The 21377-nt window shown below is 38.9% G+C and overlaps 3 protein-coding genes across 4 annotated transcripts; all 3 read left to right on the forward strand.

Moving 5' to 3' along the window:
- The first annotated feature begins 1968 nt into the window (after nt 1-1968).
- LOC116257488 (probable lactoylglutathione lyase, chloroplastic) lies at nt 1969-7909 on the forward strand. The gene is made up of 9 exons (XM_031634290.2): nt 1969-2270; nt 3099-3303; nt 3384-3508; nt 3626-3690; nt 4911-5123; nt 5232-5279; nt 5444-5551; nt 6215-6355; nt 7606-7909. The coding sequence occupies exons 1-9, from the start codon at nt 2096-2098 to the stop codon at nt 7645-7647; spliced, it is 1122 nt and encodes a 373-aa protein (XP_031490150.1). The 5' UTR covers nt 1969-2095; the 3' UTR covers nt 7648-7909.
- Nucleotides 7910-8102: 193 nt separating this feature from the next.
- LOC116257492 (probable RNA methyltransferase At5g51130) lies at nt 8103-15508 on the forward strand. Its single transcript, XM_031634303.2, has 8 exons — nt 8103-8759; nt 9494-9608; nt 10169-10216; nt 13577-13802; nt 13935-14022; nt 14140-14205; nt 14961-15029; nt 15215-15508. The coding sequence occupies exons 1-8, from the start codon at nt 8670-8672 to the stop codon at nt 15302-15304; spliced, it is 792 nt and encodes a 263-aa protein (XP_031490163.1). The 5' UTR covers nt 8103-8669; the 3' UTR covers nt 15305-15508.
- A 3097-nt stretch (nt 15509-18605) lies between these two features.
- Nucleotides 18606-20208, forward strand: LOC116245962 (uncharacterized). Of its 2 annotated transcripts, none has more exons than XM_050076955.1 (2): nt 18606-18785; nt 19614-20208. In XM_050076955.1, the coding sequence occupies exons 1-2, from the start codon at nt 18633-18635 to the stop codon at nt 20145-20147; spliced, it is 687 nt and encodes a 228-aa protein (XP_049932912.1). In that variant the 5' UTR covers nt 18606-18632; the 3' UTR covers nt 20148-20208. The 2 variants fall into 2 exon arrangements, with proteins under 2 accessions (XP_049932912.1, XP_049932914.1); XM_050076957.1 differs by lacking the exon at nt 18606-18785 and adding an exon at nt 18943-19067.
- Nucleotides 20209-21377: the final 1169 nt, after the last annotated feature.

Consider the following 21377-nt stretch of genomic DNA (forward strand, 5'->3'; position numbering starts at 1 on the left):
GGATTTGATTTTCCACAGAGTTGGCCCAATGGTTTGGAGTGAAGTTTAGTAGATGGTTAGTTTTCAGTTCAAATACTAGGAAATTAACCTCATGCCTTATATAAAAAAAGGTTACTTACGTACAAGTTGAAACACAACTAAGGCAGCACCCTAAAGTTCCGGCGAAGTTCCAGAAGTAAGTTATGTACGGCAACAAAGGGTTGAATGAAAGCTTCGGTTTTCTATCAGACGATGGTCCCCTCCCTCTCACCCGAAATCCAGAGCTTTGGACTTGGCTTTGCATTCTCAGTCGTCCATTTGAGATATTCGGATGCTCTCATGAACATCTACAGCTACAAAAGACAAGGTTGGCTGTTGTGACATAAGGGGAATCTAGTTGCATTATTCGACTAACAATAAAGGGTTTGATGGAGACAGCAACGTGATCTTATCGCTCGTACGCGTTGCACCATTTTTCCAGCATATCATGCACATTAAATCATGAAAATCATTTGCAGAAATACATATTTTTATTAGTTATTTAGGGGACGGAGTAACCTTTTTGCCATAATCTCGAACAGAAGCGTCGGATTTCTGATTTGTGTTCTTTTATGAAACTTCAGTTTTGCTTACAACTGTCTACTCAGGGTTTACTTTTGCCATTATCCTTGAAAATACTATGTCGAAACACATTAGCCTATACATATCGTATCAGCTCCTTATTTATACAACTTTATATTTCTTAAGGGAGGGTTGGGAGGGGCCATTCCACCCCCATAAATGAAAAAAAAAAAAAAAAACATTCGGCCTCTCAAAAAAAAAAAAAAAAATCCTGCTACATCACTGCCAAACACCCTTATTATAGAGATTGAAGATGTAGAAGCTGTACTAAAAAACTTAATTAAGTTATATAGATTAGCAACAAGTAAGAATATAGTGTAGTAAAGTATGAGAAGACCCTCATGCCAAAACACCACCCACTTAGAACCCACGAAAGTTCCGTCTCTTGAATCTATGTGTAGTGCTTTCAGTTGGGAATAAAGATAACCATTTCAAACGGGCAAAGACGCGGCCTTGATTGATACAAACCGAGAGTACCCACTATCAAACTCTTAAATTTGAACTCAACTTTGTTTTTTTAATTTGTAGAGTATACTTTGACACAATCTACTGTTCATAAAAATAATTGGGTTGTAACAATGATCACTAATTTCGTAACACAGACTCCTTTGAAGTGGATCCTTGTTGTGCCAGGTTAAAAAGAAGTAGCCAGGCTCTAGGTTCGATCTTGAGCTCTATATACACCCACCCATTTAGATTTAGATCCAGGAACTCCTCCAGCAAGTCGAGTTCGGATCACGAAGCCTGGATCCAATCCCGATCCAGATTTGCAATGGTGAAGCAATTAATGGACCGGTTTGAGTTGCATGGTTATATCGGACCCGAATCCAAATACCTGCATATGTAACAAGGAACCCTGGTGCCAGGGAGCACGGTAGGATGTGTGTATGAAGCCGGGATCAGGAGAGGCCAAGTGGGGACAAGGGAAGCTCCTTTTGATCTTTGAAATCCGTGGGCCGTGTCCTCTTCCTCCAAAGGATGGGGATGAGATTGAGAGGTTTTAGTCATCAGTCCATTTACACCCCACAATTTTTTTAGAGAGAGAAAGTGGAGAGAGAGAGAGAGGGAAAGACAGAAAGAAGAAGTTTTGGGTAACACAATCTTGGCAGTAACTTTTAGTTCTGCCATATGTATACTTAAAATTTCTGATATATGTCTTGTGCTGCGCTTTCGTTTTTCTGATTTCTTGTGTTGCCTTTCGAGTTTAGAAATATTCATTGAATTTAATAAAAAGATTAAAAGGTAGCATAGAACGTTGTTTGATTGAATTTAACAGAGTTTTTATTTAAGGTAAAGGTTAAATAAGCTATAGTTTTAGTAAAGGCATTACGAAAAACTGCAGCTGCTTTTGGGATTATAACCATAAGGTTGCTTCTTAAACGATTTTGTTCTGAAAACTTTTTTGAGAGAAAAATCAAGGAAGAGCATAGAGAAGGCGCAGGAGTGAGGCCAAGGGACAGCCAGCCAGAGAGAGCGAGCGAGAGAGAGAGAGGAGATGGGGAGAATCCCTATGGCGGCTTCTTCCTCCCTCCACCTCGCCACCTTGCGCCTTCCTCCCCTCTCCTCTTCACTGGCCCCATCTTCCAGACTCGCCGCCAGCGCCCGCTTCGGAGTATCACTGTCCGTGTCTCGTTCCTCCCGTAGAATTGCTCTCTTCCACCTGGGCAGCGGTAGGGGTCTGCGCCGTCGAAATAATCGTTTTATTCATTTTCTCTTCGTTGGGTTTTCTGCCCAATCGCTCAACCCATCCGAAGTACTGGATTAGAGTTTTCCTTGGTGTTTTTTCAAGTATGGAGTTTGGTCTGAATTTTGAGATTTGTCGTTCTAGTTTACATGTTTTCACCTGTATTTCTAATCCTTCTGCCTTTTTTTCTCGAGTTGGTCTGTTTAGTTTGTGTTTCCAATGTGAGCATCGGGATTGATGGCCGATAGAAATGCCTTTTCTTCTGGCGATGAATCTGCTTTTCTCTTTCTTTTTTTGCCTTTTAAAAGATTTACTCCTTGAGAATTTTGGGTTCCTTGTTGAAGATTCGAACTTGAGCGAATTGTTTGGATTTGCCTGTGGTAAGGCGCTTACCTATTCGGAAAAGTAGCTAACAGCCTCTAAGCTGTAATGTGTTTCTGGACTCGAGAATTCAGGCAAATAAAACTGCATTTTGTTTTGTGAATTATCATTGTTGGTTTTGTGGTTTTTGTTTGTGCGATGTCCGTTTTGCTGAATAAGAGAGGTCTCTCTAGAGGACATTATTTTTCGATCTACGTTGTCATCTGGTCGTCTACGCCTGGAGTCTAGGACCTGCCGTGCTAACATGAATTTTTTTGTTTCCCTCCTTCTATTTCTGGTGAACATTTCAAAACCAGCATCCAGTAGCTAGATTGGATTTCATTCTGTAGAATGGCAACATCATTCGTAAATGTGCTTCTGAATTTATCGTTTCTCAAGTTGTTTTAGTAGTTCGGATCTCATTAACTGCCGTGCCTCTTTGTGGTGGTACCAGCTATTCCCCAAGCACAGTTGTTTGGAGTCAGATCCTCAAATTTGTTAAGAATAGAAGGAAGTGCAGCCGAAGCTGGAACAGCGGGGAATGCAGCACAAGCTAGCACCGCCATAAGCCAGGAAGTTGATTTAAACTGGGTTAAGAAGGATAAACGTAGGCTACTCCACGTGGTTTATCGCGTGGGAGACTTGGACAAGACCATCAAGTATATCTTCTTTTTTTATATGGATGTCTAGATTGACTTGCACGCGTTGTTTCCTTCCTTAATTTGTGCAATCTTATCAGATTTTACACGGAATGCTTGGGAATGAAGCTGTTGAGAAAACGTGATATCCCTGAAGAGCGATACACAAATGCTTTTCTTGGATATGGACCTGAAGATTCACACTTCGTTGTGGAGCTCACTTACAGTGAGTTATTATTTGAATTTTCTGCCTTTTATACGTTCCATTATGAACTGGTCGCTACCTGCATTCATTCTCATTTAAAATTTGTATCTTGTTGCACTGTCTACTTGGCATTTTCAGATTATGGAGTGGATCACTACGATATAGGAACAGGTTTCGGACACTTTGGTATTGCTGTTGAGGACGTAAGAGTCTATTCAAGGAACTGGTTTATCATTGCACTAACAGGGTGATATATCTTATGTTGCACAGTATAATATAGTGAATAGTTTGACAAATTCATGCTTTGGTGGCTGAATACTGAGGCTTTCTTTTATGCATGCTCTTCTAAATCCCTTCTGAGATATTCATTGGATTAGAAATTAGAAATTTGATCTTTTATTCCCAACTTGTGTAGTTCTCATTCTCATAAAAGTGGATATTCTCGGGCAAGTAGCTCATATATGCAAAATATGAAATGGTGGAAAGATGTTGGCTTTACATGATTTACGAGTTTCAAAATGTACTTCTTTCCTTCTTGGTGCTTACTGCATTAGTGTGGTGAAGTAACAAAATTCAGGTGCATATCTTGGGACGTTTTATTCATGTAATTAGGCTCGAAGGTGCTCTACCCGGTCTTTAACCTTTTGTTCTATGAAGAGTCAAATAAGCCAACGCTTTATATTCAAGGTTGTTTACAACGTTGTAGTGTTTAGTATGCAATTCTGAAATCCACGCTTGTTTTTGTATGCTAAAAGAGGTGGCATATTTTATCACTATGGTCTGGAGGGGTGCTGTCTATGTTGGCTTGTTTGGGAATCCTTTGAGGTTAGGTCAATTGTGAACCTAAATAAAGTTCTTTGCCTTTTCTGGGAGACTTAGAGTTTAGTTGGAGATTATGTTGATGTGCCTCATAAATTGTATATTTTCTTCTATAACAAGGTATTATAGTTTTTCTTTTAGGTACCATTGTTGATAAAGTTACATCACTGGAATATTGCATGTCAATAGTGTGTTGTCTTCCGCTACCCTTGCCAACAGTCTAGCTTTTAAAGGTGTATGAGTTTAATGCATGGAGTCATCAAAATATCCATCTTGCAATTTCCATCCCTTGACCTCATGGAAACTGGATATTTTTCTGAAGTATTCTGGCATCTAGAGGACAACGTAGGATAAAATTAGTGTTGTTTTTCGTGAATGTTCAGTTACTTTGATTTTCTATTTTAGTCACCACTGTCATGTGCAGTTCACAGTATGTTGGAAATGTTATATATTATTACTGCTTAATCAACAATTGTTAGCACTTCTCTACCACATTCAAAAAATTAAAAGCACTTCTAGAGAGATGTCTTTGGAGGATGCTGTGTTTCATAAGTTTATTTGCTTTTATGATTGATCTCACCCGAGTATCTGGATTTTGTCAAAGGTTTACAAGACAGTTGACCTTATAAAAGCTAAGGGAGGAAAGGTCACCAGGGAGCCTGGTCCTGTCAAAGGTGGTACTAGTGTGATTGCTTTTGTGGAAGATCCTGATGGATATAAATTTGAGCTCATTGAAAGAGCACCCACACCTGAACCCCTCTGTCAGGTCATGCTTAGGGTTGGAGATATAGATAGATCAATTGATTTTTACAAAAGGGTTAGTATTGTTCTATCGGCATCTGATTGTGTAATATTATCCATTTGGTCAATCTTCTGTTCTTTTAACTAATACCCATCTCTGTGCATGATTTTGATAACCATGAAGGCTTTTGGTATGGAGCTTCTCCGTAAGCGTGATAATCCAGCGTACAAGGTACCTAAGCAGCAAACTATATGCTTGCCTATTTTTCCCATTAAGCCTACATACCTTTTGCTTAGTTCTTTCCATTCAGCCTACAGACTTTTGTGAGACAGGCTTTTTCATCTTCCCTGTTATTGGTTTGTTGATTTTGTCCTTTTGTGATGGTTATGTGCCAGTATACAATTGCCATGATGGGTTATGGACCTGAAGATAAAAATGCTGTACTAGAGTTGACATACAACTATGGGGTCACAGAATATGACAAAGGAAATGCCTATGCACAGGTAATACATTGTTTGTAAACATGTTTATTTGATTGAAAAGATTAGAGAAATTTATGATCACTTCTGTGTTTGAGGCTTTGAGCAAATCAAATGGTGTTCCTCCCTTGCTACTCTTTAGCTGGTATATTTGATGCTTGACATGACAAGTTTTCTTTTCTCACCTCACAACTTTAGTAGTCAGGTAATTAGTATATGAAGAATATTTTTTACTTATAAAACTGTAATGGGTAGTTGCTGTAAGAAATTCATTTGTTTCACAAAGTTAAATTTCAGCAGCAAGATTATGTCAGGAGTTTGATCGTTTTAGGTTCATTGTCTCACTGATGGTGTTATGGTTCTTCTAGAGTTGATTCTTACGGACTCAGGGTTTGTCAAAGTTGAGTCCTTGTAACCTGGATGACTGATTTTTGAGTCACTGTGGGCCTGAGCATGGACTTGGAAGAGAACATGCATTGCCAAGTCAACCAAGATATATCGCTATGGGCTTATGAAGCCAAATAGGTCATGTTGCCTTGCGAGCTGATTCCTTGTGTTTGATTTTTTTCTTTTTTCTTTTTATGGGCTTTAAGTTAAATGGATGCATTGCCGATTGTGTAGTTTGACTTTTTATTCTTAGAATCTCAAATTTCTCTATCATTTACCCCCTGCCAATGATGTTTGCAGATTGCCATTGGCACAGATGATGTATATAAAACTGCAGAAGTGGTTAAACTTGCTGGGGGGAAAATTACACGTGAACCTGGGCCATTGCCAGGTATCAACACCAAAATCACTGCCTGCTTAGATCCTGATGGTTGGAAGACGGTAATTCTCTTCTCTTCTTCACAGTTCACAGTTGTTCTATGTACATTAACCTGCTTTTCTCCTGTATAAAATTGATCATGTTGTGTTTTGAGTTCATATTTTGGTTAGTGATTCTGTTCATAGGGTTATGTTCCTTAGATGCAAAACTGGGATGATATGTAAGTTGCGATGGGATCATATCATCATGGGCACATATTTGCATTGAATTTGCATGAGAAAAGTTCAGATGCGGACACAATTATGCACCTTGTTCATGGCTATGCACATTGTCAGTTTGGAAAACTGAAATCTTCTGATTGGGCCTATGCCTGGATGAACAACTTGATTTTGTGTTTGAAAATTGTTGAATGGTTGGAAAAGTAAGAATTTCTTTGTAATAACAGCCAGACAAAAGTCGATTTAATGAAGTCTGGTAGATCTTGTGGATGGGTCACATATTATCAACCAAGCTTAAGATTTCTTATGTAAGGGAATTTTACTTGCAAGCCAAGATAGAGCCTTTGTTTCCTGTTTGGACATAGATGGGTGATATTGGTAATATCAGAACCATGTGACCTGGAGGTGAGTGCAGTCTCGACTTTTCATCCTTTTAAGCATTAATAAAACATGATAAACTTGTTGAATTTATGGTTCTTGTCTGAAGTTTTGGATTCTTGAATGGTATATGGTGCCCAACTTGTTTGATCATACCAATCTCAGATAGTCAGATTGTCTTTCAAGTCGTTGAAGACCAGATGTTCTCCCTGAGTGAGCATCCTTAAACTTTATAAAATCGTGTTATGCATATTATCCATTTTTTAAAGGCCAAAGGTAGCAGAATGGAGAACGTGATGCCCCAATGTCGATGTCATTCTGATAGGTTACTGGTTAGATCATCTGTATGGTGACGGAGTTAGTACTTGGTGTAAATGGATGGGCAAAGTTTGGAGTTTTGCCATTTCGTCAGTGTGGTCCTGTATGCTCAAGTGCTGACAGGGGCTGCCTGAGGATGCTCCTAACTTCTGCCTTTCTGGAAGAGGTGACGGCCCCTGTATTAGCACCTTTTCACTCGGAAGCTCAATTAGTTTACTGTTAGACCAATCAATGCTCTTCTTTCAATGGTTCTCGTTCTCGGTACAGGAATGTTTTTCTATTTTACTTGGATAAAAAAATATGGAATGCCTTTACATAAATAATTTTGTTTAAATTTCTCAGAATCACTCAAATCGCGCTGATGTACATCTTTCTCAACTTCTGCATCTGCTTCTCAGGTGTTTGTTGATAATGAGGACTTTGCGAAGGAACTAGAATGAGGAGAGCAGTGGAAATACTGAGTAGTTGGCAAAGAGCCGCTGCAATGCTCGTCCATTCTTTTTGTCACCCCAATCGGCGTTCCTCGCTAATTGTTCTCAGAAGAGTGGAACTCATGAAGTTCATATTATATAAATAGCCCTCTTCCCAGTTGTCTCTGTAAATCAGGAAATAAGCTTAGGCCTCTCTCTCTCATTTCTGTAGGCATGCCAGATGTATCTTTTTCCCTGAATGTGTTATTAATGTGCATTCCTTTATACTCCAGCTACTCTTTTTTTTTTATACAAAAGCAACAATAATTTTCATGAATATTTTACAGAAGAGCGCTCGTATTCCTAAGTACTTGCAAGTCGCTAAAAAACTCATATTGGAAAAAAAATCATGCATCAATTACAAGCTATGAGGCAATTCACTGAATTTCGAAATAGCAAAAGCATGTTCATGTTGGAAATTTTACATTCATTAATCAAATTAGATGGGAATCTTTTACGTTAACTAGTGCATCGGTGACACAACATATTCTCTTTTCATGTCCATTATGAACTTACACTCTGGAGAAGCGCAAGATGGAACGACTTGATAAGGGGTTATGAAAGGATTTTTTGTTTTCTGGTTCTAACTTATGTTTATTCTTAGTGTGAACGATATTGATGCGTGTCAGACTCGAGTGCAACCGACATGACATCTTCCAATTAGGGAATCGCCGATTTAAGTAATATAAGTCGGTTAAACCCTGTCTCGACTTGTTTTGAAATAAAAACAATAATAAATAATTAACTTAAAAATAATTTAAAGTGGCTGGTATATATTGTTGACTTCATTCTGAGGCGTACGACGACAAGGAGGTTCCGGAGACGAGACAAATGACAAAACGTGCTTATGTGTGCGGTTGTGTGTAATTCTTGGAATAATGGAATGACTTTCTCCAAATTACCTTGCTATTAAACGGCATAGACAGCCGTTCCCTCCCGCTGCCGCCGTCACCTCCTCCTCTTCTCTCTCACACAGACACTCTTCAGGAGCGATGCCAGACGAGGAAAAGCAGGAGATTAAGAAGAGAAAACAGGGTCCCGGGTTCATCTATGGGAATTACAATCGGTATTACGGCTACCGAGTGAGTACCCACCGCTTCTTTCCTTTTGTTTCCTTCACTTCAGCGTTCCCCGTTTTCTCAATGCTTCCCTTTTCCCCATCTTTATCATTTTTGCAAAAGAAAGAAATGAAACTGAGAGATGGGAAAGGCTTCTTTCTTTTTTCTGACGTTGTTAAGGAAACTTCTTCCTTTCGTTCAGTCGTTTTCCTTATTCTTCGGGCTCCTACTTCAAAATTTCCCAGCTTATTTAAGTCATAGTTTTTTTTTTTATCCCATAGCATCGGTATTTGGTCCTTCCTACCATGCCATTCAAGGACAAGAAAAAATCCCTTCGCTGCTTCAACGAGCAAAACTGAGAACATTGTCTGTTTCGAATCGAAAGTAGTTTTTATTGTTTTCAAACTTATCACAATCAGTTAGAATTGCAAGCCTTGAACTTCCTTCAAACAATATTACATAATCTTATGCATCAGCCGTTGACAACAGAAGATGCACAAATAGGGCGAAAGCAGAAACAGTTATTTTTACGAACATGGTGACTCATTTGGTTGATAATGAATGGCTTAGTTCCCAACTGAGATTTGTTGTTTTAAGTGCGTGGTTGTCTTTTACAGATGAACTACCGATCCTTGTTTCATGAGCTATGGAATAGGTTATAGAATAATGCATTTGGGAAGTTTACAGATGTATGAGTTTCCTGGTTTTGGTGGTTGACTGAATGTGCACTTGCCATTTGTCCACTGTATATTCTTCAGGTCAACAACAAATCAAAAGAAGATCCTAGACTGAGCGTGATGAAGAGGGAATGGTTTGAAAACAAGGACTGCCTTGATATTGGATGCAATGAAGGTGTGATTACTATTGATATAGGTAATGTGGTGAAACATTAGTCTCATTTCGCTGTGCATCTGAGAGATTTAACCTTCATGTATATTGTGTTTCCTAGTTGCATCGTGTTCTGTCTTTTTTCATTCAGTAGCTTATTTTTTACATGTGACTGTGTGTCCTCCGACTAGTGAGTGGACCAATTTTAAGATCGTTTTCTAACTAGACTGTTTGTTATAATATTTTCATCTGTTTATTTGAATTATATATATTTGCAATCAACGTAGCAAACAGAAAAGACTTACATGTTTTCATCATTTATTTCAACCATTGTTAGGATCAAGTTTCAAGTTTCCTGCAGTAAGGTAGGCAGTATTTGTGTTTTTGTCCTTTTCTATGGTCAAGTTTCCTTCAAATTTGTGGAATCTGTACCACATTGTGTTCTTGAAGTATCTCACTTTATTGTAGTTCATTCAGTGAAGTGCTTGAGTTTCAACATATGCCAAGACAAAACTTTGACCCTTTTTGATGACTAGCTAAATCTAACTTAGTTATTTTATGGCTATTAGCTTGTAAATAATGTTCTGTCATTGACTTACGTGCAGCACAGAAGTTCTCTTGCCGAAGAATCCTTGGAGTAGATATTGATAATAGTAAGATCCTCGAACACTTGTTCTCTTTCCCTAGCTAGTAACTGTTTCACAAACCAGGCTTCACTTGGTTCCTGACATAGTTTTACCCAGAAGTTCTCTTGCATGGGTAAATCTCAAAATGTTTGTAAAAGATATTATAGTTGACAAATCTTCAGGTAATATTGATAATGTAAAGTTTTAAGATACATAAAATACAACGAGACCATTAAAAAAGTGAAAACTTACAAACTGAAAAAAATATTGATATTCATTGGTAACATTTCTTTATCTGTGGAGCAAGCGAGTTTCAAAATGTCATGATTTGTGGGGATTATATGCCATTTTGAATCTATCGCATGATAAGAATCCTAGCAATTTTGACAAATTTAAGCATCTATCCTGTGTTTACTAAGTGACCCTTGGGTACCTGTCCACCATTTCTATTTGCTATTTGCTGATGAATGTTTATCATAACGTGGTCAATGCATGTGGAGAGATCATGTATGATAACGAGCTATATTGGATGCTGAGATAAGCAGAATATTGTTGTCTTGTTGCAAATGTAGATACAACAGATTAACTAGATTATAGTGAAGTTTGGGATTTTTGGATGGGATGTCATTTTCAATTCAATGCATTGTCTGTATAGGCATCAAATATACACGTGTGTGTGTGTGTGTGTGTGTGTGTGCATGCTTGTTGATCATGGGTTTAAGTTGTGGAATACCATGTTCAAGATCCTTGTACTTTTTCGCGTTCTCTCCTAGATTCATAAAGTTCAACCTATGCTATCAAGGCTCACCTAGGCTTGTGCCCAGGCTCCACCAATATCCTCAGGCTTAGTTGGTTTTGGCAACCTATTACTTGAAAATGCCTAGAACATGCCTGGTCGCCTAGGTGCTCAATAGCCTGGTTTTTTCTCTTTGACAACCTAATTCCTATGTCACATGGGTGCAAGGTGCAGGTACCGGTGCGGGATGTGGCAAGTTCAAAAAAAAATTGGGTGCGGGTGCAGTGAGAGCATATATATATATATATATATATATATATATATATATATATGTATATATATGTTGTTTGTTATATAAGTAATTTTATTTGTTTATATTTTTAAACTTTTTTTTTTATGAAGGTTACCTTAATCTCATACAAAATTCAAAGTTTTATTAAATAAAATAAGGGAGGAGAGAGAGGAGAAGGAAAAAAGAAGAGGGAAAGACAGAAGAAGGAAAAAAATGAAAAAAAAAACAAGAGAAAAGAAGAAAGGATGCGGTTAGCAGCACCTGATCCGGTTTGACCTAGTCGGGTGCTGTGTTGGACCGCACCTGCACCGACGGGGGGTCACCATATTTGGCGCCCTGTGTGACTTAGCCTAATTCTTGGTCCCTTTTTCTCTTGAGACAATCTTGTTCTTGTATTTTTTTTTCACAGTTTTTGTTGTTGCATTTGATTTTGCATTAAAGGTAAGTGTATTGTGTATGTGTGTGTATACACACCTATAGTTATAAATGTATACCATTAACTTTGAACATTTGTATGTTATTTGGGTTTCTAACTTTGCATATATCTGTGTTATCTCGTTACTACTTTCTCTTGTTTGTTAGAATTATAATAGAAGACAATTTTACATGATATTGACATGAAAGATGTGATTATAAAGGATTTATTCTCTCTCTCTCTCTCTCTCTCTCTTTTATTTTAGCATTTTAGTTTTTGAAATTAGAGTTAGAGACTAGCAGTTGGCAACATGGCATTAGGAAATGTAAAGATTTTGTGTGGTTTATAACAGTGAAGAATATAGATATTTACTTGTAAGTTTATTTTGTAATGCCATATAACTTGGATTAATTGTTCACCTTCATTAAAATTGACTTTTCAAACCTTTAGTGCTTATTATTCATGTAATAAAATGTTTAATGTGTTTGTGTTGTTGTGCATTTAATATTGTTATTGGTATAAATTGATAGTGTTAGATTCTTCTTCAAGGAATGCTTCTGTTTTATTGTCAATTTACTGTATTTTATTGGTTTCCATGAAGGAATCACATTATGCACAGTCTGCCTAGTCTCGCTTGTGTTGTAGAATGTAGTCATCTAACCACCTAGGCTGTTTTTAATTCGACAATATATATATATATATATATATAGGAGGATCCTATTCTGCCATGTTCTGGATGTTGTTAGATGACTACAAATTGAAAATTCATTGTCTGCAAGCACCATGAACCGTTGCTAAAAGCACCATGAATCGTTGTTGCATGAAAGAGGAATGAGTAAGGAAGGTGAGGTTTTACAATCTCACGCAGCCCATTTATATAATGACCCTTCTACATAATTTACAAGAATCTAAAATAAAGCAATCACAATAATCTAGAATCTAGACTGAAACAAATACAATAATCTAGAGTCTAGAATGAAACAGTTAAAAAATTACAATCATGACCCTGCCTAGATAAATATGATCAGACATAGTTAGACGTGTTGGATCTGGATCAGATTAGATCCAAGTTCCAACATGTTATCAACCATTGCTAATGGTCATGTGATGGCTTTTTTTAATGATAGATTTTAATTTTTTGTTATCCGACAACATCTGACACATGGCAACATATAACTCATATATATATAACTATATATATATTTCTTTACTTGAACAATTTTATATTATTTTAACACACTATATGCGACTTTATATATGTAGTCATACATAACTAGTATTATATATATATAGATATATATGTGTGTGTGTGTGTGTGAAAATGGGTAGGACCTTTATATGTCAAACTTGATGAGAATTGTCCGGGCTGTTGATTTTAATAAGATCAAATGGAGGATATTAAGTTGGAAAAAATGAAAACCTAGTTGTAATTTTTAGGGACTAAAATACCCCTCAAATGAGGCAAGGGGTCTCGATTAAGGAAACTCATTCCTTTTTTTTTTATTGAGTATTTCAGTATGCTAAAAATATAACCGTGTTTTCATTTTAGTTAACTTAATCTCCACTATGATATTGTTAAATTCAACAGCCCAAACAATTTCCATCAAATTTGGCATATGAGGGGTCTGCTAGCTACCCATATACATATATATATATATATATATATATATATATATATATATATATGTGATATTGTTAAAATCAACAGCCCAAACAATTTCCATCAAATTTGGCATATGAGGGGTCTGCTAGCTACCCACATATATATACAGAAAAGTCTAAGGTGGATGAGGAATTAAATCAACAATTTTTTTTTTTCCTGAACATCAATAAACTGTTTTTTTATCTTGGATTTCGTTTGAAGGCATAAACAACTGGTGCACCATGACATATCCTGTGTGTCCTATCTGCATCCGATCCAAACAAGTTTTCTCATGTTCGCAGGTTTAGTGGCAATGGCATGGAGAAACCTTAAAATAGTGGCATCAGCATCAGACAACTGTCAAAAAGATGCAGCAGGATTGCAGAATTTTCCTAATGGTTCGTCTGATGGTAAGAAAAAGCCATCTGTTTCCAGGAGAAGGGGCTTGTTAGAGAAAGTTTCATTTGAATCAGGAAACTTTTTGGAGGATTTGTGTCCTGGCAAAGAGAAGTACGATACCATTCTTTGGTAAGCGATGCTGTTCTATCTATTATGATAATCTCCTTCAGAGACTATTTCATGTTTCTCATTGAAAAGTTGTGTATTTTTTTATGTTGTTTAGACTTATTTTTTAACAAAGTCCTTTCCTTTTACAATCAGTTTGAGTGTTACAAAGTGGATCCACCTAAATTGGGGGGATGATGGACTGACGACATTATTTTCCAAGATTTGGCAATTACTTCGACCGGTACTTTTTTCTGCTCTGAATAGTTTATCAGACGTTCTCTAGTTAAGATGAAATCATCTTGGATTCCTTTGAAGTTGTAGAACTCTCAAGTGATGCTCTCTGTTTTATTGTTATCAGGGTGGCATTCTTTTGTTGGAGCCCCAACCTTGGAAGTCATATGAGAGCAAACGTCGTGTATCGGAGGTGAGCTTCTTAATTCGTAGCCTTCTGATGCTTTCTGTGCCATGCCGATTGTGCTGTAGGGATCTGGCCTTAGCTGTGAAAGTAACCCTTGAAGTTGAACGTGCTAAATTTTTGAGAAATGTCTGGCTGTAGATCTAGGCTAGAAGTTAGAACTTAGAACCAATCTTTGGTTACAAATGTCTCAAGTGGACAGACGAAGTGATGGCGACAAGGGTCACCAGGACGTTTTTCCTAGCGTTATAATTTGATATACCGTCATTGTAGTTTCATTCATTTTGCCATTTGATTTACAGTATAATTTGGAGATTGTCCAATCATAGGTTAGTGAGTAGTGAGAATTAAGTTCAATATATAGAAAGTCAGAAGAATTTGCCCTTCTATTCCTATAAAGTACTGAAATACGGGTTCCATACTTCTCTGTTCCTGTGTATTTCTTTCTGTATCCTTACTAATGCCCGTTTCTTTTGTTTCTTATATCTGAAAGAACACTGATTACCTTCCTGCTCACGTTGAGGATGGACCAAGTAGTTTTGACTTCTATCTTGTTCTTTCTAACTAGGCCATTTGCGTTTGGCATAAAATATATTGCATCACTATCTTCGCTTTGAGAGTATGCCACCTTATCATGTGACGCTGCTACCAATGATTTATTTTGTATTCTCAAGTTTCTTGACTTTATCTAGAAATAAAAAGGAAAAAGTTAGTTCCGTGTTATTGTCTATGGGAACATAATTTTTACGTATCATCTATTTCAGGTGACATCGTCGTATTTTGGTTCAATAAGATTCAGCCCGGATCTCTTCCCCGACATTCTTCTTGACAAGGTATACTGTGCGCCCATGTCCTGAATATGTTCGTTTCTTGAACATGGTATCTGAATTTGACCGAAAATTCATGCTTTCACTTTAGATGTTCATTTCATGAAAATGATATCAAAATTTGCTCCCAATTCATGGTTTGTTTGAAGCTTAACATCAAGTATGGATCACACTTTTTTAAATTTGTGCAGATAGGCTTCAGGACAATGGAGACTATTAGCAACAACTTACCAGGTACAGTTGCTGGATTCAACCGACCAATTTATATTTATACCAAGTGAATTAACATGTAAAAGAGTGCTAAAAGCCTAAAAAAAAGTTTCAACCCTCCCTTATGTAAATGAAAAAATTTTGTTTATTTTTCTCTCCAGACGACAGTGGGCGTTCATTTTGTTCCACCATTTTTTTTGTGAATCTTATTGCTAAAAGTGGAAATTTGATATCTGTTATTCATCAATCGCCAGTGAATATAATTTCTTTCTGCACGAGAATGATTAGCTTTTGAAAGAGTTAAAAACACTCTCTAAGATGCTTTTGTATTTAAGTGCTTTGAAGGGCGGCAGAAACACACTTGCGTTTGAATGTTTCATTTATGATTTAACCGCCTGAATTAGTACAAAATAGGCCTTTGAAGTTGGCTGCCTTTTTCATAAAAAAATTTAAACATTACCTGTTTGGTCTTCAAGTATTGCAACCCAATGTCGGCCATTGGAGTGTAAACAAAATAAGCATTAATTGTTTATTAAAATATGTTAATATAATCATTCGCTAATATTTAAATAAAAATAAAAAAAGCCCGACATGGCCTAAATGCAAGCCAATGTGTATCGGGTGATGGTGAGTCGGATTTTGAGGATTCTGATACGGGACGGAGACGCAAACAAGTCTCTTCGAAGACATCCGATAAAATTGCCTAGCAGAAGCCACAAACTTTTGAAGGGTAAACTTTTGACCATTTAACCATCTAAAATTGCAGATAAAGGACGCTACTGATACGAGCAAATAGATGAAACGTTTCAACTTAAGCTGGCCTTTATAATACAATCAAAATTTGGGTGCTAATTGAAATTTTATAAAAATATCTTTAACATTGAAGCGATACAAAAAAACATGCCTAAGCTTCCATTTAATTACAATGACGTGGTTAAATAAACTCGTGTTTGGAGGTTTCAATTGTTTAGCTAATAAATTTGATGTCATAATTAATAAACCATAGACAGGTTTTTTCATCCTCTCGCTCTAACTAGCTTGTTCGCTATCTTGAATTGCATTCCAAATTAGTTTAAAACCGACCAGTGCATAGAGGGTTTGTTGGCTGATGATGGTTCCGGTATTGACTTTGACCATTGGGAGCCGGGTCGGCGAAGTGACCCTAAAGAGCTGACCCAGTGGGCTCCTAAATCCTCGCCGGCCGATACGGTCCGCACGCGACGTGGATTGACCTGCCCCGGGACGCGCGTCCCATGTCCATTGGGCGACAGAGCCCTCCGCGTGCTCGACTCTTCTCGCTCGCTGCTGCGCCGGCGTGCGATGGCGTCGCGGAATCGTACAGTCGGGCACGCGCGCATTCAAGCGGCCTCACCGCCACCCAAACTCCACGCCAATGGTTATGGGTTGGCCCATTGACAAGCACTAAATTACGAAAGGCCCACCCATCGTCGGATTCACCGTCCACGTTCGGATCCGTGTTCAGAAGAGCGAATAAGAGGATCTTCTTCTCTGTCGGACAAGGGTCCAGGAAGGGCAATTCGGTCATGTTGCGGTGTCGCGGTTCAAGGGCCTCGTCCTTTTTATTTTTATTTGGCAGATCTGATCTGATGCTCTGATGGGATTGGTGGATCTCGGAGCAGACTTCCTTCTGGGAAGCTCTACGAAAGGACGGAGATGCCCTTCTATGACAACCCGTACGTTTTCATCACGCGTACTCACGAACTGAGGGTATTATGGGGAAGCGAGCCTCCTCTCGTGGCCCTCGATCTTCGGCTCCCCCCAACTTACGAACTCAGTGTGCCATTATTTATTACAAGGAACAAGAAGGCGTCCCTTGTTCCACAGTCAACATGTTACATTCTGCTGCTTCAAGAATGTTGCGTCTGAAATTGGATCGCTACTATTATCCGGACAGGCTCAGATCCGCATGCGAATCGAGGTGGATCCGTTGGCGCATTTTGGTTGTAAGCTCGTACATCCAGATTGTGTCACGAAAAGTATCGGATTTCGAAGTGCGGAATAAATTTGATCCACTTTTAGTTTTGGATCCTGAGGATGCACGTAAAACGATGGACACTGCCTGTAGTAAGATTAGAGACTCGCTAGCTTCCGACCGGAGGGGAGCTCCGTCTTTTTTCCTTTTGCCGGTCGGAGGCGGAGCGACAGAGGGGAGCAAAGGGCTGCGAAGGACGAAGAGGAGGCTGTGTCTGCTTCGCCGTACGACCTGCTAGAATCGCGGGGATGGGGAGAGGGAGGGAGGAGGGTACGGGCAGCAGGTGCTCGCGTGGTGGCGCAGAGTGCGGGTAGATGGCGGATCTTGGGACGTACGATTCCGCTTCTCGAATTGGGTCGCCCTCAGTTCCTCAGCTAGTTCGATCGATCGCCGTTTTGCTCTCCCTTTCTCTTTCTCTCTCCCTGTCTCTCTCTCAGCCTCTCGTCAGGCCTGAGGCTGTAGGAGGCAGCCATATTTATAACAGCTGAGTGGTGGGAGCTCTCTCTCTCTCTCTCTGTCTGCCCATTGGTCGTCTGGTCGTCTCGTCTCGCGGAGGAAGACGCCTTCTTCCTAGACTCCCTTCTTCGACGTCCCTCCTCCAATCTCTCTGGTACTTTATATACTTCTGGTTAGTTTCCATAGCCTTGATTATTAGTCTGTTGATTTCAGCGTCCTCGTCCTCATCATCGTCATCTCTCTCTTTCTCTTGGACTTTGGGAGCCAACTTGCCTTTTGAAAAAAAAAAGATTTAAATGAAAATGAAGAAGGGAGGCGCCGGTTTGCCGCTTTATTGAAACTTCCTGTTTGAGAATATCTTTGCTGTAGTCTCTTGCTTTCTAGTATCTTTCTCTCTCTCCCTCTCTCTTTGTGTGCTTGTGATGCCGCTTTTTTTCTTGGTTGCTTTTGCCTAGTGTAAGCAATTTTTAACTTCCTACTTTACATGTTCTTTTTCTTCTTCTAGTCATGCAGTCTCTGATCAGTTTCTTTTTCTGTTTCTATCAAACGTTTAGTTTTGAATTCTTGTGCCTTCATTTGGTAGTGTTGCGTAGCAGATGTTAGTGTAACGAAGCCTCTGCTGCCCATCGCCGATTCTCCTCTTATCGTCTTCTTAGTCTCCCACCGTTTACTTCATAGAAGCCAACATTTTTTTTCTTTCTTCCTCTCGAAATTGGCAGACGGAGTTACAAGTGTTGAACAGTCCCATGTAGTCGTGCATGTTCGATTTTCGTTCCTTGTTACGATTTCAGACTTGAGAATAACGGAACAGTAAGGATCATAACTTACTACTGTTGTTCATTAAAACGTTACTATTGAAATATTAACATCATTACTTTTGATGTGCGGGCTACGGGATGTTGACCAAACGATGCCTCTGGGATTCGAACCGGCCGGTCCTTTTCGCTCGCATGGCTGCTGTTGAGTTGTTGTCTGCTGAATATCTAATCATTCTTCTTTTCCCATCCCTCGCGTGGATCCTAGTAACAGACAAGCTTTCTGCAACTTCATTTCCCTTATCCCCAAAAAAATTGTTTCTTTTTCTCCATTGCTTTCTTTTCCAGGTACAAATATCGAGTTGCTCTATTTGACTCGTTTTTTTTAGTACTTCGTTTCTGTTCTTTTCGAGTAGTTTTTTCTTCGTTTGTTGTTTTCAAGTGTCTTCTCTGTACGAGCAATCTTGGCCATGGATTTTACCTCTGCGGAATTCCTGAGCAGAGAACCAGTCATCAGTCGGATTTGTAAATTTGGTATTCCGTAGAAGGTGGCACGCCGCCCTCTCAGGCTGCCACCTTTCTCCTGCAAGCTTGTTCTGCAAGGAGCCCCGGTTGATGTGCCTTTGTAAGGTCTGTGGCTGCGCGTGCTGGTGTTTCAACGGGTCTCATACGGCCTACTCTGGGCCGAACATGCTCATTAAGATTCGGGGATTGGGTCTAAGGAAAAAGGTTCACGTGGGTAGAGTGGGCCGCTCGGATGTTCTGGTCTGATCCAGCCCAAGTTTAAGCTCACGTTTGCAAATCCTAGGGTATTTTTTTCTTGTATTTTCTGTATATGTAGATCTATGGATCTGATAAATCTTATAAGTACTAAATGAGTAGTGCTCTCTGTCTCATCTGCGCTTCACAGACAGCTGTGAAATGATATTGTATGTGTTTGCTTGAAGTTCTGATAACCTTGCTTAAGATCACGTTTCTTTCTCAAATTTGAAAATCCTATACGAAAGTATTGAAACAGAAATGACAGTTTTACTTGACGTTGAAGTTGGATATTGACTGAGTGAGAACCACGCCTAATGATTTTGAACTTTTTTGCTTATACCTTGCCGTCTGGTCATTCTGCGGGCTGAAAGCTTCTTTTTCCTTACTCATTGGGTGTGTTTATGCTTTTGGCAGGGTTTGATGGATTCTACCGGCGTTCACATCAAACATAGCTCTGTGCTTACGGAGAACAGCCCATTTCGAACATCGAGTTCAGGGGAATCCGGCACGGCAAAACGACCAAACTCCAATGTCGACCGGAGCAATAGTTCTGACGAGATCACGGCTTTGGATGTTGCTACATCTAAGAAAGCTAGAATTGGTGCAACAAACTTGTCTGATTCCAAACGGTCCGTTGAAAAGCCAGCGGTTATGAACGCATCGGCGGAGGGGGAAAATGGAGACATTGGCATATCTGTTGTCAACAAGCCCGATATTTCCAGTTTGGACTACCCGAGTTGCGGCTCAGAAGACGATAATGGCAGTACAGATGATAGCTGCATAGATGATATATTCTTTAAAGAGAGTGTGAGGAAAAAACTGCAGTTTTTGAGCTATATGGTTGGGATGGATTGCAGCAACCCAGTTGAGGTATTATCTGAAGTTGTGAGAGTCTTGAAGGAATTGAATGGAGGTTGGTGGTGCAACTCTCATGCAGAGCTGAAGTGAATTAGTATTTTTTTTTCTTTTTCATTTTTCTTTCTCAGTTTTTGCTTTAGTTGCATGTAAATCATGCACTTCTGTTTCATCGGCTAAAATTGAATGTTGAAAACCATCGATGTACAGCTCTTTTTGGACGACGATGCATATAATACATGCAGTTCTTTTGGAAAATCAAGTGCCACGGTTACGTGTGTAAGGGGATCTAGCGGCATGTCTAATTGATTTCGATCCCAAAATCTAGAAGAGGTTCGAAACCCGGAAAAGATTAGTGAAAGAACAAAATCAAGTTTTCATTAATCATCAACCAACAAAGATGGTGAAAATCCCATAAATATGAAAATTATGGACACAAAAAGCCTATTTAATGGTGATCGTTGGATGGGACCAAAGTGCCAAATATTCATTAGGAGTCCAAATCCAAATAAACAATAAATAAACTAAGTGTGGATCTGCTGAATGCAAAGTCAATTCTTCCTGCCATCCTTGATTCTTGGAAGTGCTTTGCTTTTGTGCCAATCTGCATCCATATCCGACCAATTTTAAAGCCTAACTGGTGCCAACGAAGCGGCGAACGTGACAAGGGTGTGCAGATAACTATCTTAGGCCGCAAATGAACGGAATTCAAGATTGGAACGACATGGACCGATTAGTATATGGAGATTTCTGAAAGTTCATGCCAACCTCGAGACTCACCCAAGATTCAATTAGGATCTATAATTTCCAACGCAAGAATATATAAAAATGAAGTTTTAACGACCAGATGTATGGTTTGATGTAGAATCAGTTGGACATGGACAAGAATCGGCACTAGTACCTTAATGTTGGCTCCAGAGCTTTAATCTTCTAAGTGTTTACAAATTCTTTCCTATATAATAGGCTTTTCTTTTGGAGAGGCTGATAACAAATTGTAAGACAGCGAAATGGCTTGAGAATTACAACGCAAAGCGTTGGCCGCCCAGAATGTGGCATCAAAACAGAGGAAAGACGAGCTCCGCTCAATGCAAAAGGAAACCTTGTGTCGCTGATCGAGTGATCGTGACAATTACTCACATACTTAAACCCGGTTTGAATTTCGCAACAAGCTGTTTTGACCCGACTTGATGGTTTTGACGTATTATGCATGACCTAATCAACCGTTTATTCATTTATTTTTGTTTCTTTTTTATTGAAAGAATGTCTTTCCAGAAAATTTTGATGCCCTTTAGCCATTGGTTTTAGGATCGCCCAAAACTTTGA

The sequence above is a fragment of the Nymphaea colorata genome, chromosome 1 (genome assembly GCF_008831285.2).
Source record: "Nymphaea colorata isolate Beijing-Zhang1983 chromosome 1, ASM883128v2, whole genome shotgun sequence".
Taxonomy (NCBI): Eukaryota; Viridiplantae; Streptophyta; class Magnoliopsida; order Nymphaeales; family Nymphaeaceae; genus Nymphaea; species Nymphaea colorata.